This window comes from Urocitellus parryii, chromosome 11 (genome assembly GCF_045843805.1).
Source record: "Urocitellus parryii isolate mUroPar1 chromosome 11, mUroPar1.hap1, whole genome shotgun sequence".
Lineage (NCBI taxonomy): Eukaryota > Metazoa > Chordata > Mammalia > Rodentia > Sciuridae > Urocitellus > Urocitellus parryii.
This window is the reverse complement of record NC_135541.1, coordinates 9,933,146-9,946,081: the sequence shown is the minus strand read 5'-3', so window position 1 is coordinate 9,946,081 and position 12,936 is coordinate 9,933,146. Positions and strand designations below refer to the sequence as shown.

General features: G+C 42.8%; 1 protein-coding gene across 6 annotated transcripts in view; it reads right to left on the bottom strand.

The window, feature by feature from the left end:
• Window positions 1–12,936, bottom strand: part of Dnajc16 (DnaJ heat shock protein family (Hsp40) member C16) — a 42,407-nt gene that overhangs the window by 7,510 nt on the left and 21,961 nt on the right. For all 6 annotated transcript variants that reach the window (XM_077791143.1, XM_026400783.2, XM_026400785.2 and 3 more), the window contains 7 exons: window positions 11,757–11,941; window positions 9,011–9,115; window positions 7,841–7,999; window positions 3,900–4,030; window positions 1,763–1,946; window positions 580–762; window positions 341–417 (listed from right to left, as the gene is read on the bottom strand). In XM_077791143.1, coding sequence (XP_077647269.1) covers window positions 341–417; window positions 580–762; window positions 1,763–1,946; window positions 3,900–4,030; window positions 7,841–7,999; window positions 9,011–9,115; window positions 11,757–11,941 — 1,024 coding nt within the window. The remainder of the gene's footprint in view (window positions 1–340; window positions 418–579; window positions 763–1,762; window positions 1,947–3,899; window positions 4,031–7,840; window positions 8,000–9,010; window positions 9,116–11,756; window positions 11,942–12,936) is intronic.

Here is a 12,936-nt window from a genome sequence, read left to right as displayed (position 1 = left end):
CTGAAAGCAAGCAGGTGAGCAGTTAATGGAAACTGTAAAAATTCTTCCACTTGCTATGTTAAGTGCACACTGAAATCAAAGTAGGCCGGGCATGGTAGTGCACGCCTGTGATCTCAGAGACCAGCAGGCTGAGGCAACTTGGCAAGACCCTGTCTCAAAATAAAGTGAAAAAGACTTTGGATGTAGCTCAGTGGTACAGTGCCCCTGGGTGCAATCCACAGCTCTGCAATTAAAAAAGAGAAAGAAATAGAACTCAAGGGAGGATGGGCTCTTTCCAAAAGAAAATGGGTGATGCTGGTATCAGCAGATGAAGGGCACCCCACCCCAGCATCATTCCTACCAGTTGCTATGGAATATGCCGTCCCAGCAGTCGGCCAAGTAGTCAGAGGCAGAGTAGAGCCACCGGAGGAGAAAGATCTATCAAGGGAGAAAACGGACATGGTCAGCACTGACCAGAGGAGGGTCCCCACCCCACAGCACTGAGCTGCTGTGACACTCTGCTCTTAGCAGGACTTAGTCGCTGGCCCTGGCAGGCCATGGGCCCCCTGGCAGCCCACCCTCCCTGGTGATGATGCTCACGGGAGCAAGTTCGTCCATTAGGTCGGGGAGCACAGCCTCAGAGGACAGAAGAGCTGGATCTTTCCGAAGTTGGTCGAGGTAACCCAAAAGGATAAATTTATCACTCTCACTCCCAGTCCAGGGATCTTCCAGGGTTTTATACACCACCCTTCCTGCCGTGTTACGTCTTTCTAAAATAGACACCTGGGAGACAAGGAGAGAAAAATCATGAGAAGTCTCAAAAGCATCATAAGTTATAGTTGTTTGTATTTTTGCAGGGAGGATGGATGAGAGAAGTCAGCAGTAGGCTCAAACATAAATGCTAAAGAGTCTAAAATATTTGCAAGAGATTGAAATCTTTCTCATAAAAGGAGTTATTATTTTTTGAGACAGGTGTCTCATTATGTTGCTCAGGTTGGCTGTGAACTCTGAGGTTCAAGTCATTCTTCTGGCTCAGCTCCCAGAATCATTTTCATGGTGAATTTTCAAAGCTTTTGTCAAAAGTTAAAGCTCTTTCTCCCCCTCAAGTGGCTTCGTTCTATAATTTAATAAATGAAACCTTAAGCGTTTTTTTTTTTTTTTAGTTGGCAACGGACCTTTATTTAATTAATCTATTTATGTATTTGTTTGTGGTGCTGAGGCCCGAACCCAGTGCCTCACGCATGCTAGGCAAGTGCTCTACCACTGAGCCCCAGCCCCAGTCCCCAGTCCCCAAAACCTTAGTTTTTTAGAAATTTTTTAAATGATTACCAAAATGAGAACAGAGAATTTCTTTTTTCCCCCAGTGCAAGGGATGGAACCCAGGGCCTACGTAAATGCTCTACCACTAGCTACATCTCCAAGAGGAGAACGCCATGCTTCTGGAGAAGAGGGAAAAAGGAGAAATCCATTAGGATGAAGCGGAAAAGGCAGAAGGCGGGGGAACTTGCCAGGAGTACCATCAGTGCCTATGGGTTTGTAAAATCTGGCATCTTGGATTCTGCAGACCAGATCTGGGCAACCTGATGAGATGGGCCGATGTACCTTAACCTTTACTCGCAGGAGAGATGCTTCCTGTGGAGGCCTAGGCTGACCTCTAGGAGGTAAAATGACCACGTGGAAGATTGTTGTCAGAGTAGCCTTACAATGTCCCCCAGAAAGAAGGAAATGGAAGCGAGGGCAGTGCTTGGGAAGGGGCTGGGTCAGGAGAGAATCCGTGGCTCACCGCTGACTTCCCCTGAAATGCCTCGCTGTCCGTCAACAGGGTGCGGGCAAACTCCTGCTGCCGCCCACTGTGGACGTGTACGAACCGCACGGTGTCCTGCGTGTTTGCCAGGGCAAAGGACAGGAAGGCCTCGAAGGGTTTGCTCAACTTGGGAGCCTCGGCAGTCAGTAAGACCACACAGTACCTGCATGAGAACGAGAGAGAGGACTATGACCAGTTCCTGGGCAGAATCTGCTATCCATGATGAAGGGTAGGAGGAGTCACTTTACAGAGTGAAGAAGATATTGTGCATCAGGAGAGCTGCCATCTCTTTTTTAAATTTATTTTTTTGTGATCCTGGGGATTGAAAGTGGTGTGCTCCACCACTGAACTACATTCCTGGTCCTTTCTTTTCTTTTTTTAAATTCTTTTTTTCTTCATTTATTGCCTTTAATATGTTGCTGAGTCCACCCCAGGGGCAGATTTTTTTTTTTAATGTGGTGCTGCGGATTAGAACCCAGGGCCTTGTGCATGCAAGGCAAGCACTCTACCAACTGAGTACATCCCCAGCCCTCTTTTTATTCTTTATATTGAGACAGGGTCTTGCTAGGTTGTCCAGGCTGGCCTTGAACTTATAATTATTTTGCCTCAACCTCCCAAGTAGCTGGGATTACAGGCGCCCATCATTGTGCCCAGCTTGCGAGCTGCCATCTCTGAGACTTCCAAGTCAGTAATGACCTGTTCCTTTTCCAAACTAGTAATGTTCTCCCCACACCAAACTCCATAACATCTAGGAATTTCTTTTAGGCAATTGGGCCTTGATCCTTGATGCAGAAGGTCCTTTTAAGGAAGCCATCTTGTCCCAGTTCTGTTACCACAGGGAAGACTAGTTGAATCTATCTTAGGACAGCGGCCACCAAACCTCATTCTGAAGGAGCTTCCTTTGCAAGGTTAAAATGTAAGCTCAGCCATTCATTCTCCTGAACATTGACTGAGCACCTGCTACATGTCAGGGAAGACAGAGGACTTCCTTGCCCTCAGAGCTCACGTTCCAGTGAGGAAGACAGAAAACAAACAGATTTCACAATAAACAACCAGTGCTCTAAGAAAGATAGGAGAAAGGGATATAGAGAGGCCAGTGTTGGGGGAGGTCATGGGTTGGTGAGGGAAATGGCACCTAAGAAGGTAACACTTCTGCAGGGACCTGAATGAAGTATGCACAAGAGGCAACAAGGCCAGAGTGTCCCGGGTAGACAGAACCACAGCATGGAGACCCCAGGATGGAGAGTGATGGGTTTGGGTGTTTGAGATCACGGCTGGTGTGTGAAGAACCGGCCTAGAGCAGAGGAGGAGGAGACAGGCGCAGAGGCGAGCAGGAGGCTGCATGGGAGACGGGGCCTGCTCCAGGGCCGCAGCGGTAAGGAAGCCAGGCGTGTGGGTTTGGAACACGTTTTATGTAAATGACAATCCTTATAGTTCAGGACACTCTTTAAAAATCTAATTAAAGTCTTTTTTTTTTCCTTCCCTCTCAGACTATAAAGGAATTGGCAAAGTCTGAAAATACAGGGGGATTTTTAAAATTTAAACAATATTTTCAAACAATATGATCAGATACCTTTTACAGATAAAATAATCCTAAATTTAAAGCCCCACTGATTCTTAATTGTACCTAACTGAAAAAGGTATACGAGACATTTCCCTGTATTTCCAGGCTTTTTAGACACTCTGCACAATCACATTCCACATTCTTTACTGAAATCACAGGCTAATCATTCTGACATTTCCTCTGCACCCTACCTCACTTTCCCTATCATTTAACTGTTGTCCTGGCTCTCTCCAGATCTCCAGGGACTCGCCCTGCATGCATGCTCTGTAGGGAGAGGAACAGTCATGCTCATGCTTCACTAAGGGACCTGCCTCCTGACACCTGCTAACATCTGCTTGTCTGTCAGGTTCCAGCTAAAGTGTTACATCTTGGTGTGCTCTGACCCCGAGGCCAGGCTGGCACAACCAAAAATTTGGCCCTAAGGTACCCTGGTTAAAAATACCCACTAACATCACAGCTGTTAATTGACGAATGAAGAATAAATGCTGTCACCAGGTGGGTGCTCAGTACCCCTGTAGTAAACTCCAAGACAGGAAAAGGCTTGGGCCTTACTTCCTCTGTCGGTGAGATCGTTTCACTGGGCAGAGCTCATGGAACAACTTCTGGCTGGTAAGCCTGGCTGCCAACAGGTACTTGTTTTGGGTTAAAAAGTCTTCAATGACCTGCTTCTTCAGACCTCGAGCCTGGGGGAGAACCAAGAAGCAATTAACTGGATTCAGTTTTCTCACTGCAAGTTGACTTTACTTAAAAGACTAATAAAAACCTGGTGGACCCTGGCTAAAGTAAGAAAACCGCGTTAGATGGGCCAGTCTGAGTAAATGAATACAGTGACCTAGGCCAACCATGCAGGATGAGATGGAATGATGTTGCTATTCGGGTCAAAGCAAAAGTCAAGGGGTCTTTCCATAGAGAACTTCTGTAGGTTGTTGTTTCATGCTGACAATTTAAAAAGTCAGTTACTTTGAATTTTAGGCAAATATATTTCCATTCAGGATCTGTAGCAAGCTATACAATTAAAAATAAACTCCCAAGTAACAATGTTACTACACATTAAAGACAGACTACAAAATCATATGAGAGCCAAGTGCAGTAGCACAAGCCTGAATGCCTGTAACCCCATTGGCTTGGGAGGCTGAGGCAGGAGGATCGAAAGTTCAAAGCCAGCCTCAGCAATTTAGTTGTGCACTAAGCAATTCAGCAAGATCCAGTCTCAAGACAAAAATAAAAAGGGGTGGAGCTGGGGATGTGGCTCAAGTGGTAGCGTGCTCGCCTAGCATGCGTGTGGCCCAGGTTCGATCTTCAGCACCACATACAAACAAAGATGTGTGTTCACTGAAAACTGAAAAAATAAATATTTAAAAAAAAATTCTCTCTGTCTCTTAAAAAAATAAATAAATAAAAAGGGGTGAGGATATGACTCAGTGGTTAAGTGCCCCTGGGTTCAATCCTCAGTACCAAAATAAAAAAAAAAAAAAATCACATGACGACTGTTTTATACATTTTGAAGGACTGAAATCAGAGGCAGCAGGTTCATAGAACATAATGTGATTAAACTAAACCTTAATATGAGATAAGCTTGGGTGCGTTCAGAGTGGCATGGCCGCAGACTAAAAATATGAATCAGACTAAAACTTAATATGAATATAAGCCAGAAATCCATTTTTTTTAAAGAGAGAGGAGAGAGAGGAGAGAGAGAGAGAGAGAGAGAGAGAGAATTTTTTTAATATTTATTTTTTAGTTCTCGGCGGACACAACATCTTTTTTTGTTGGTATATGGTGCTGAGGATCGAACCCGGGCCCCACGCCAGGCGAGCGCGCTACCGCTTGAGCCACATCCCCAGCCCAGAAATCCATTTTTATGTTTGGAAATTAAACACACTTTGAATAAGCCATTTACCAAGAAAAAAGCCTATCAGATATTAGAATACATTTAGAATTAAAAGAAAAATACTGTCAAAATTACTACTTGGGAGGCTGAGGCAGGAAGATGGCTTGAACCCAGGAGTTCAAAGCCAGTCTAGGATCTAACAGATGTGAAACACAGCTTAGGATAAGAATCTACAGCGTTCATGGAGGAACTCAGTCACTAAGGAACAGAGAACTTCTTGAATCTGATAAAAAGTATCTCTGAAAAGCCTTCTGAGAAATACTTATTGAGGCACTGCCAAAGCAGTTTAAGATGAAACACAGGTGCCCCCCCCGTCACGCCATTTCTCATCTATACCAGAGCTCAGCAAGAAAGGATCAAAAAAAAGAAAACAGGGGGTGGAAGAAGCAGCAAAATTGTCATTAATCTCAGATGATACAATTGTGTACTTAATAAATCCAAAAGATGACAGAGATCAATTTTTTAAACCAGTAAGTGTTTGGCAAGAGTGATGGATGATCATGCAGCATCAGTATTTAAGTCAACTATACGTTTTATGCCAGCAAACTGAAAATGTAACAAAAAAGATTCCCTTTCTAATAGCATGAAAGTATGAGGTATCAGAAATAAATTGAGAAAAAAATTTCTTCACAGGGAAAATCATAACACCTTAGGGAGACACACACACAAAGCACCCAAGCAAATCCCACAGAGCCGTCATGTTTACAGGCTAGAAGGCTCGGATTTGTAAAGATCGATTTAAAGAATTGGTACGAACTCCCCAAACCGATTGTGTTCAAACTGATTTAAACAATCAGTACAAATTCTCAAAACCCCAGTAGATTTTTTTTTTCTGTTTCTTTTGATGTAACTTGATGGACAGAATTTAAAATATATATAAAAAAGTACAAAAGACTAAAAATAGCCAAGATGCTTTATGAAGAAAAACAAAAACAAAACAACCCCCCAAACTCCCTCAAACAAACAAACAAACAAAACACCCAAACTTCCCCAGATGACAAAACAAAGGATAGGATTCTCATATCGACTTTCACATTTGTTCTGACCAGAACTTTGTGTGTGTGTGTGTGTGTGTGTGTGTGTGTGTGTGTGTGTGTGTGAGAGAGAGAGAGAGAGAGAGAGAGAGAGAGAGAGAGAGAGAGAGAGAGGGAGGGAGGGAGAGGGAGGGATAGGGAGGGAGAGAGAAAGAGAGGGAGGGAGAGAGAGATATTATATTAAACCAGGGCACTCTATCAATAAGCTACATGTCCAGCTCTTTTTAAAATTTTTTATTTTGAGGGGCACTGAGGATCAAACCTCAGGTGCTCTACCACTGAGCCACATCTCCAGCACTTTCTAGTTTATTTTCAGACAGGATCTTGCCTAGTTTCCAGGGCTGGCCTTGAACTTGTGATTCTCCTGCCTTGACCTCCAGAGTCACTGGGATTACAGGGTGCAGTGCTAACATTTTATTAGGCTCAATATCCCACCCCACTGATTGCCAGGGCTGAAACCCCACTTCCCACAGATAACTGCTGGAAAAGGGAGGCTTGTTTTCAGATATCTGTGACTATTTGCTATATCAAAACTCAATTAATGGTAGTTTCTTTAGGGTTAATTGCTGCGTTGACACAATAAATGCTGGATAGTTTATCAATTACCTTTTACTTAGAATGGATATTTTTTCATGTTCTATTTTAGTACACTCCTGATTCTAAAATATCATGCATTGGTCATTTGGAATATTTGTTCAATGACCTTCAGTACATTGATATGGTTGATTATACCTATCGGAAAAAGAATCACATCGCACTGATGGACCAATCTAATCAGAAAGTTCTGAGGAGCTATCAATTTGCCAATGTAAATTTTCTGAACTTCAAATTTTCTTGGAAGTCCGAATTTATCACTGGCAATGGATGCCATCAGTTGTTTTCATCAAGTTCCAGCCTCACTCCACTCATTTTTGCAGAAATGTTTTACAGAGCCCTGATTCCTGCACAGGTGTTGACAGCTTTACTGCTGTTTGTCCTGTCAGTGCAAATGTCACCACAGTGCAATAGGCAAATTATGTCTTGGTGTTATCATGAAGTCAGCTTTCACCTCAGATTCCCTCTTAAAGGGTCTTTGGAACTCCCAAGGCCGTGACCACATTATGAAACTGCTGTCCTGTTGAACTCAGGTGCAGCAGGGGACGTATGATATTCATGGCAACACTGCTCCTCAAAGCCCCCCAGTGGCCACTGACAGAAGTATGAATTAATAAATTCTAACGTCAAACCACAATATAGCTGGGAAAACAAATTACTTAGACTACAGGAAACAACTGGCGCTACCAGTGTTACTTATGCTAAGCAGCTTGCCTTGGGAGAGTTTACGTAAAGTATATAGTTCTTTTTTTTTTTTTTTTTCATTTAAATTACTGGGGATTGAATCTAGGAGTGCTTTACTTCTGAGCTACGGCTCCAACCCTTTTTTTGGAGACAGAGTCTTGCTGAGTTGTGGAGGCTGGCCTTGAACTTGCAATCCTCCTGCCTTAGCTTCCTAAGTCACTGGGATTACAGGTGTGGCCACCAAGCCCAGGTAAATGTGAAGTCTATCTTGAAACATGGAGATTCTCACGTACCTGGATCATGTCAGCCGGCTTGTTTATGTGCTCTTTAAAGATCAAGATGGTGGGGGCATATACATTGATGTTATACTGCCTGGTCATCTCCTCCACCCCTCTCAAACCGACATATACATATCCAAATGACAAATAATCTTTGTATGCAAAAGCGGTCAACTGTGAGAGCATAAGGGAGAAGAAAATGAAGTTTATAGCATGCCATCTAAGGTACAAATCAAATGGCAAGTTGACATCAATGGGTGGAGATGCACATCCCCACACAGCCCCACCAGGTCTCTTACACCCTCCCACACCTCCTGAATGTCATGGCGTTCCAGCACAAAAATTGTACCAATAAAAGTAAACAGCTATTTTTTTTTTTCCACAGATAAAGTAAAATAATCATTTTATTGAGATTTGTACTAGATCTAAGGCTGGGATGTTTGGAGAGTTATGTCAGAAGGCAGTGGCTGTGCCAATGGACGGGCACTCTCCTCTCATCTCAGGTCACAGTGATGACAGAGGTGAGTGGGAAGTGTAGTCCAGGGTCTCACAAAGAGCAGGTGTGCAGTGAGACCAGGGGCAGGCTGGATGTCCGCCGTGAGCCTCAGCTCACGTCTTGGTCTCTAGAATACGGATAATATTCCTACCCCTAGATTCCTCTAGGGACGGAGGGCACCTGGGGGCAGAGAGCACTCGCACATGAGGTGATCAGCACCCTGAGGTGCTCCATGGGCACCGGTGAGGAAAATGTCTGGGCTTCAAACGTTTCTCATGCAATTAACTAGCACAGGCTCAGTGTTCCTTGTCTGAAATGCCTGGGAAGAGTGTTTTGGATTTTTTCAGATTTTGGAATATTAAAATATGCACAGTGAGACAGCCTGGGGGCAGGGCCGAGCCATGACACACCTGATTTGTTTCATATCCCCTGGACACACACAGCCTGACAGTAATTTTACGCAATATTTCTAGCGCACCTGCATTTTGACGGTGCCCTATCCACGAGGTTGAGTGTGAAATTTCCCACTCATGGTGCCATAAAAGTGCTTAGAAAGTTTCTGATTATGGAGCTTTCAGATTTTGGTTTTATGGGTTAGGGAGGCTCAGATTCACTTGTACTTACAAAAAGACACACAGGTTACAAGTGTTCCACCTAAAATATAAGAACACTTTTCCAGATATAAGTACCTTGTACAGCAGTGGCACAGTAGGCCCCTGGTCGAACAGAAGGACGTGCGGTTTATTCTCTTGCTGCCAGCCAGAGAGGAATCGGATGTAATTTTTATTTGTAACCTTAAATTGAAAAGAGGACGTTAGTTTCAATATTTATTCTTTTTTTTTTTTAAAGAGAGAGAGAGAGAGAGAGAGAGAGAGAGAATTTTTTAATATTTATTTTTAGTTTTTGGCAGACACAACATCTTTGTTGGTATGTGGTGCTGAGGATCGAACCCGGGCCGCACGCATGCCAGGAGAGTGCGCTACCGCTTGAGCCACATTCCCAGCCCTCAATATTTATTCTTAACAAATATATTATACTCCTGTTGTAAAATAAATTAAAAAACTAGATATGTGTAAAAGATTGTCTGCAAAACGTAAAAAATACAGACAACTTTTTTCTTCCCCTGGTACTGCAGATTGAACCTGGGGGTGGGGGTGGGGGGAGTTGTGTTCAAGCACGGAGCCACTTCCCTAGCCTTGCCCTTTTCATTTTTTATTTTGAGACAGGATCTCACTAAGTTATACTGGCTGGCCTCGAACTTCTGATCCTTCTGCTTCAGCCTCTGGAGTTACTGGGATTACGGGCATGCACCATTTTCATTTATTTATTTATTTATTTACTTATTTACTTACTTATTTATTTATTTATTTTTAAAGAAAGAGTAAGAGAGGGGGGAGAGAGAGAGAGAGAGAGAGAGAGAGAGAGAGAGAGAGAGAGAGAGAATTTTTAATATTTATTTTTTAGTTCTCGATGGACACAACATCTTTGTTGGTATGTGGTGCTGAGGATCAAACCCGGGCCGCACGCATGCCAGGCGAGCGCGCTACCACTTGAGCCACATCCCCAGCCCCCTGATTCTTGCTTAATGGTAGAATGTAACTTTTTTTTTCCCATGGTGGGGATTTGGTCTCCTGCATGCTAATAAGCAAGCATGTACTCTACTACCAACACCTGAGAGTGTACTTCTTGATCTACTAAAGCCAAAGATATTTGATACTTGCCATTTTATTTATTTACTTATTTTTTGGGAGACGGTACCAGGATTGAAATCAGGGGCACTCAACCACTGAGCCACATCCCCAGCCCTATTTTATTTAGAGACAGGGTCTCATTGAGTTGCTTAGCACCTCGCTGTTGCTGAGGCTGGCTTTGAACTTGTGATCCTCCTGCCTCAGCCTCCCAAGCCGCTAGGATTACAGGTGTGCGCCACTTCGTCCGGTTGATACTTGCCATTTTTAAATGGCATAAATAAAAATAAGGTAGCCCATCCCACTGTACATCAGGTAATTTCACTTAGAAGTTCCACATTTGAATTGTTACTTCCAGGTTTCTTGCAGGGCCTGGAGGTACTCTGAGGCTCTCCCAGCCAGGTTCCTGTAAACCCATCTAACCCAATCACCAAGGAGCCTGCGGCTCACTCCCTCCTTTTCTCACCTACCTGCCAAACTCACTATAGGTACCATTTCTGTAAAGAAGCCTTTTCCAATTCTTAGGATGGGCTCCAAAACACTCCAAAGCCCAGGAGCTGCTCAGAAAGTGTCCTCAACACTATTCTATACCTGGCACTGAACAGATTTTTTTTTAAAATACATTTTTTAGTTGTAGATGGACACAATACCTTTATTTTATTTATTTATGGTGCTGAGGTTCGAACCCAGTGCCTCACACATGCTAGGCAAGCACTTTACCACTAAGCCACAGCCCCACCCCAAGACCAGATGTTTTATAAATGTCTCAGAACTTATCGTAACAACCTCTCTTCTTTTTAGGAGCCTGTGATGCTCTCTGACCTTTTAAGCCAACTCCAACGAATCTTTCTCCTGTGGATAACCCTGGTGGGACAGTCAGTAAACAGCTCAGGTAAAAAATATTGTAGAAATTTTTATAATTCCTCTCTGGTATTGTGAATGAATGAATTACTTAAAGTACAATAAGAGCCCTTTCCTAGTTGCTTTGATCCCTATCCTAACACACTTGGAAAAACATTAAGGTGCTTAAATATACAAATCAGAAACTAATATGAACTGTATGTCTGTTTCTTTTTTTTTTTTTTTAATTTTTTTTAGATGTTAATGGACCTTTATTTTATTCATTTATTTACACATGGTGCTGAGGATTGAACCCAGTGCCTCATACATGCAAGGCAAGTGCTCGATTACTGAGCCACAATTCCAGCCCTGTATGTCTGATTTCTTTAGATCAAGTTTTTCTTCATGAATTTCATCCATATTGTTGTATCACTGTAAGTTTTCAGAGACCCCAAAATAATAACTGAGTTCATGGAATCTGGTGTTTTCTATAGATATGAACATTCAATGCATGAGCAAATGTAATTTTATTTGAATATTTTCACAAGACAAATAACTCTGCATGAACCAATTCATGAGCCACAAAGAAATCTTTTATCCTATTATGGGATCTAATTTTTTGTCGTTGTTGACTAGAAAACAAGTAATTTTGGCTCAAATCAAATTTTACCTATAACAAGGTAAAATCTGCAAGATGTTTATTAACATGAATGAATTTGTTCAGTCTCTGTACTTCATCTGTTTCAGTCTCCTACGGTCTTCATTTAAATGATTCATTTTAAAGTGATGAATTAATATATCTTATCCTGTTCAAAATGAAACTCAGGTCTGAGAGTGTCACAGGTAGACTGTGGGCAGCCAGGCACCTGGTAAACCACTTCCTGCCATATTCTCCCCAGGTACTCACCTTCTCCACCAAGTTCCCTGGAAGAAGGCTTTCTACAAACTGCCGGAGGTTCTCACGAACAACTGCATTGTGGAAGAAGGAGATTTTCCCATTTATGATTCCCAGGATAGAGGGTGTGCTATGTGCTCCCAGGTGATGGGCCAGGCGTCTCTCGTACCCAGCATGGACCACGCCGATTCCCACACCTGCAAAGTATGAAAAATCTACATGTAGGCTCTGTGTGCCCCACGGCAGCTGGGAGAAACACTGACAAGGAAGTTTTCGGTGTGAAATTAAAACTGACTTAGCAGGAGAGAATTTCCTCCCCCTTCCCTTCCTTCCCTGGTACTGGGGTTTGAACCCAGGGGTGCTCTACCACTGAGCCATATCCCTAGCCCTTTTCCTTTTTTAAGACAGGGTCCTGCTAAGTTGATAGTGCCTTACTAAGTTGCCCAGGTTCACCTTGCTTGCAATCTTCCTCCTGCCTGAGCCCCTGGGGAGCAGGGATCACAGATGTGCACCACTGCACCCGGCAGGAGAGAGCACCATTCTAACAGGCTGGCTTGTATCTTCATTGTTGAAATTCTAGATTGGTCAGTTTTTCTGCAGAAATGGCAATATTTATTTATTTGCTTATTTTTAAAATATTTTTTTAGTTGTAGATAGACATAATATCTTTTTTTAAAAAATATTTATTTTTTTGTTTTAGGTGGACACAATATCTTTATTTTTTTTTATGTGGTGCTGAGGATCGAACCCAGTGCCTCGCGCATGCAAGGCAAGCTCTCTACCATTGATCTACAAACCCAGCCCCACAAAATGGCAATATTAAGAAGCACATATATCTCAAATCTGTTACTTCTAATTTTGGGAATATATCATGAGGAAATACTTAAATGGTGAAAGAACAATCTGTACACCATGCTCCTACCCATAAAGAAATAAAACCCATGAATAACCTTAGTGTCTAACAACTTAGCATGGTAAAAAACAAACCTACGATTTGTCAACAGAAAAAAAATCACAGTCCTCTAAGCTTTGGGAACATATCATCATCATCATCATCATCATCATCATCATCATCATCTTGGTACTGGGTAGTGAATCCAGGGTGCTTAAACACTGAGCCATATCCCCAGTCCTGTTTTGTATTTATTTAGAGACAGGGTCTCACTGAGTTGGCTTAGGGCCTCGTTAAGCT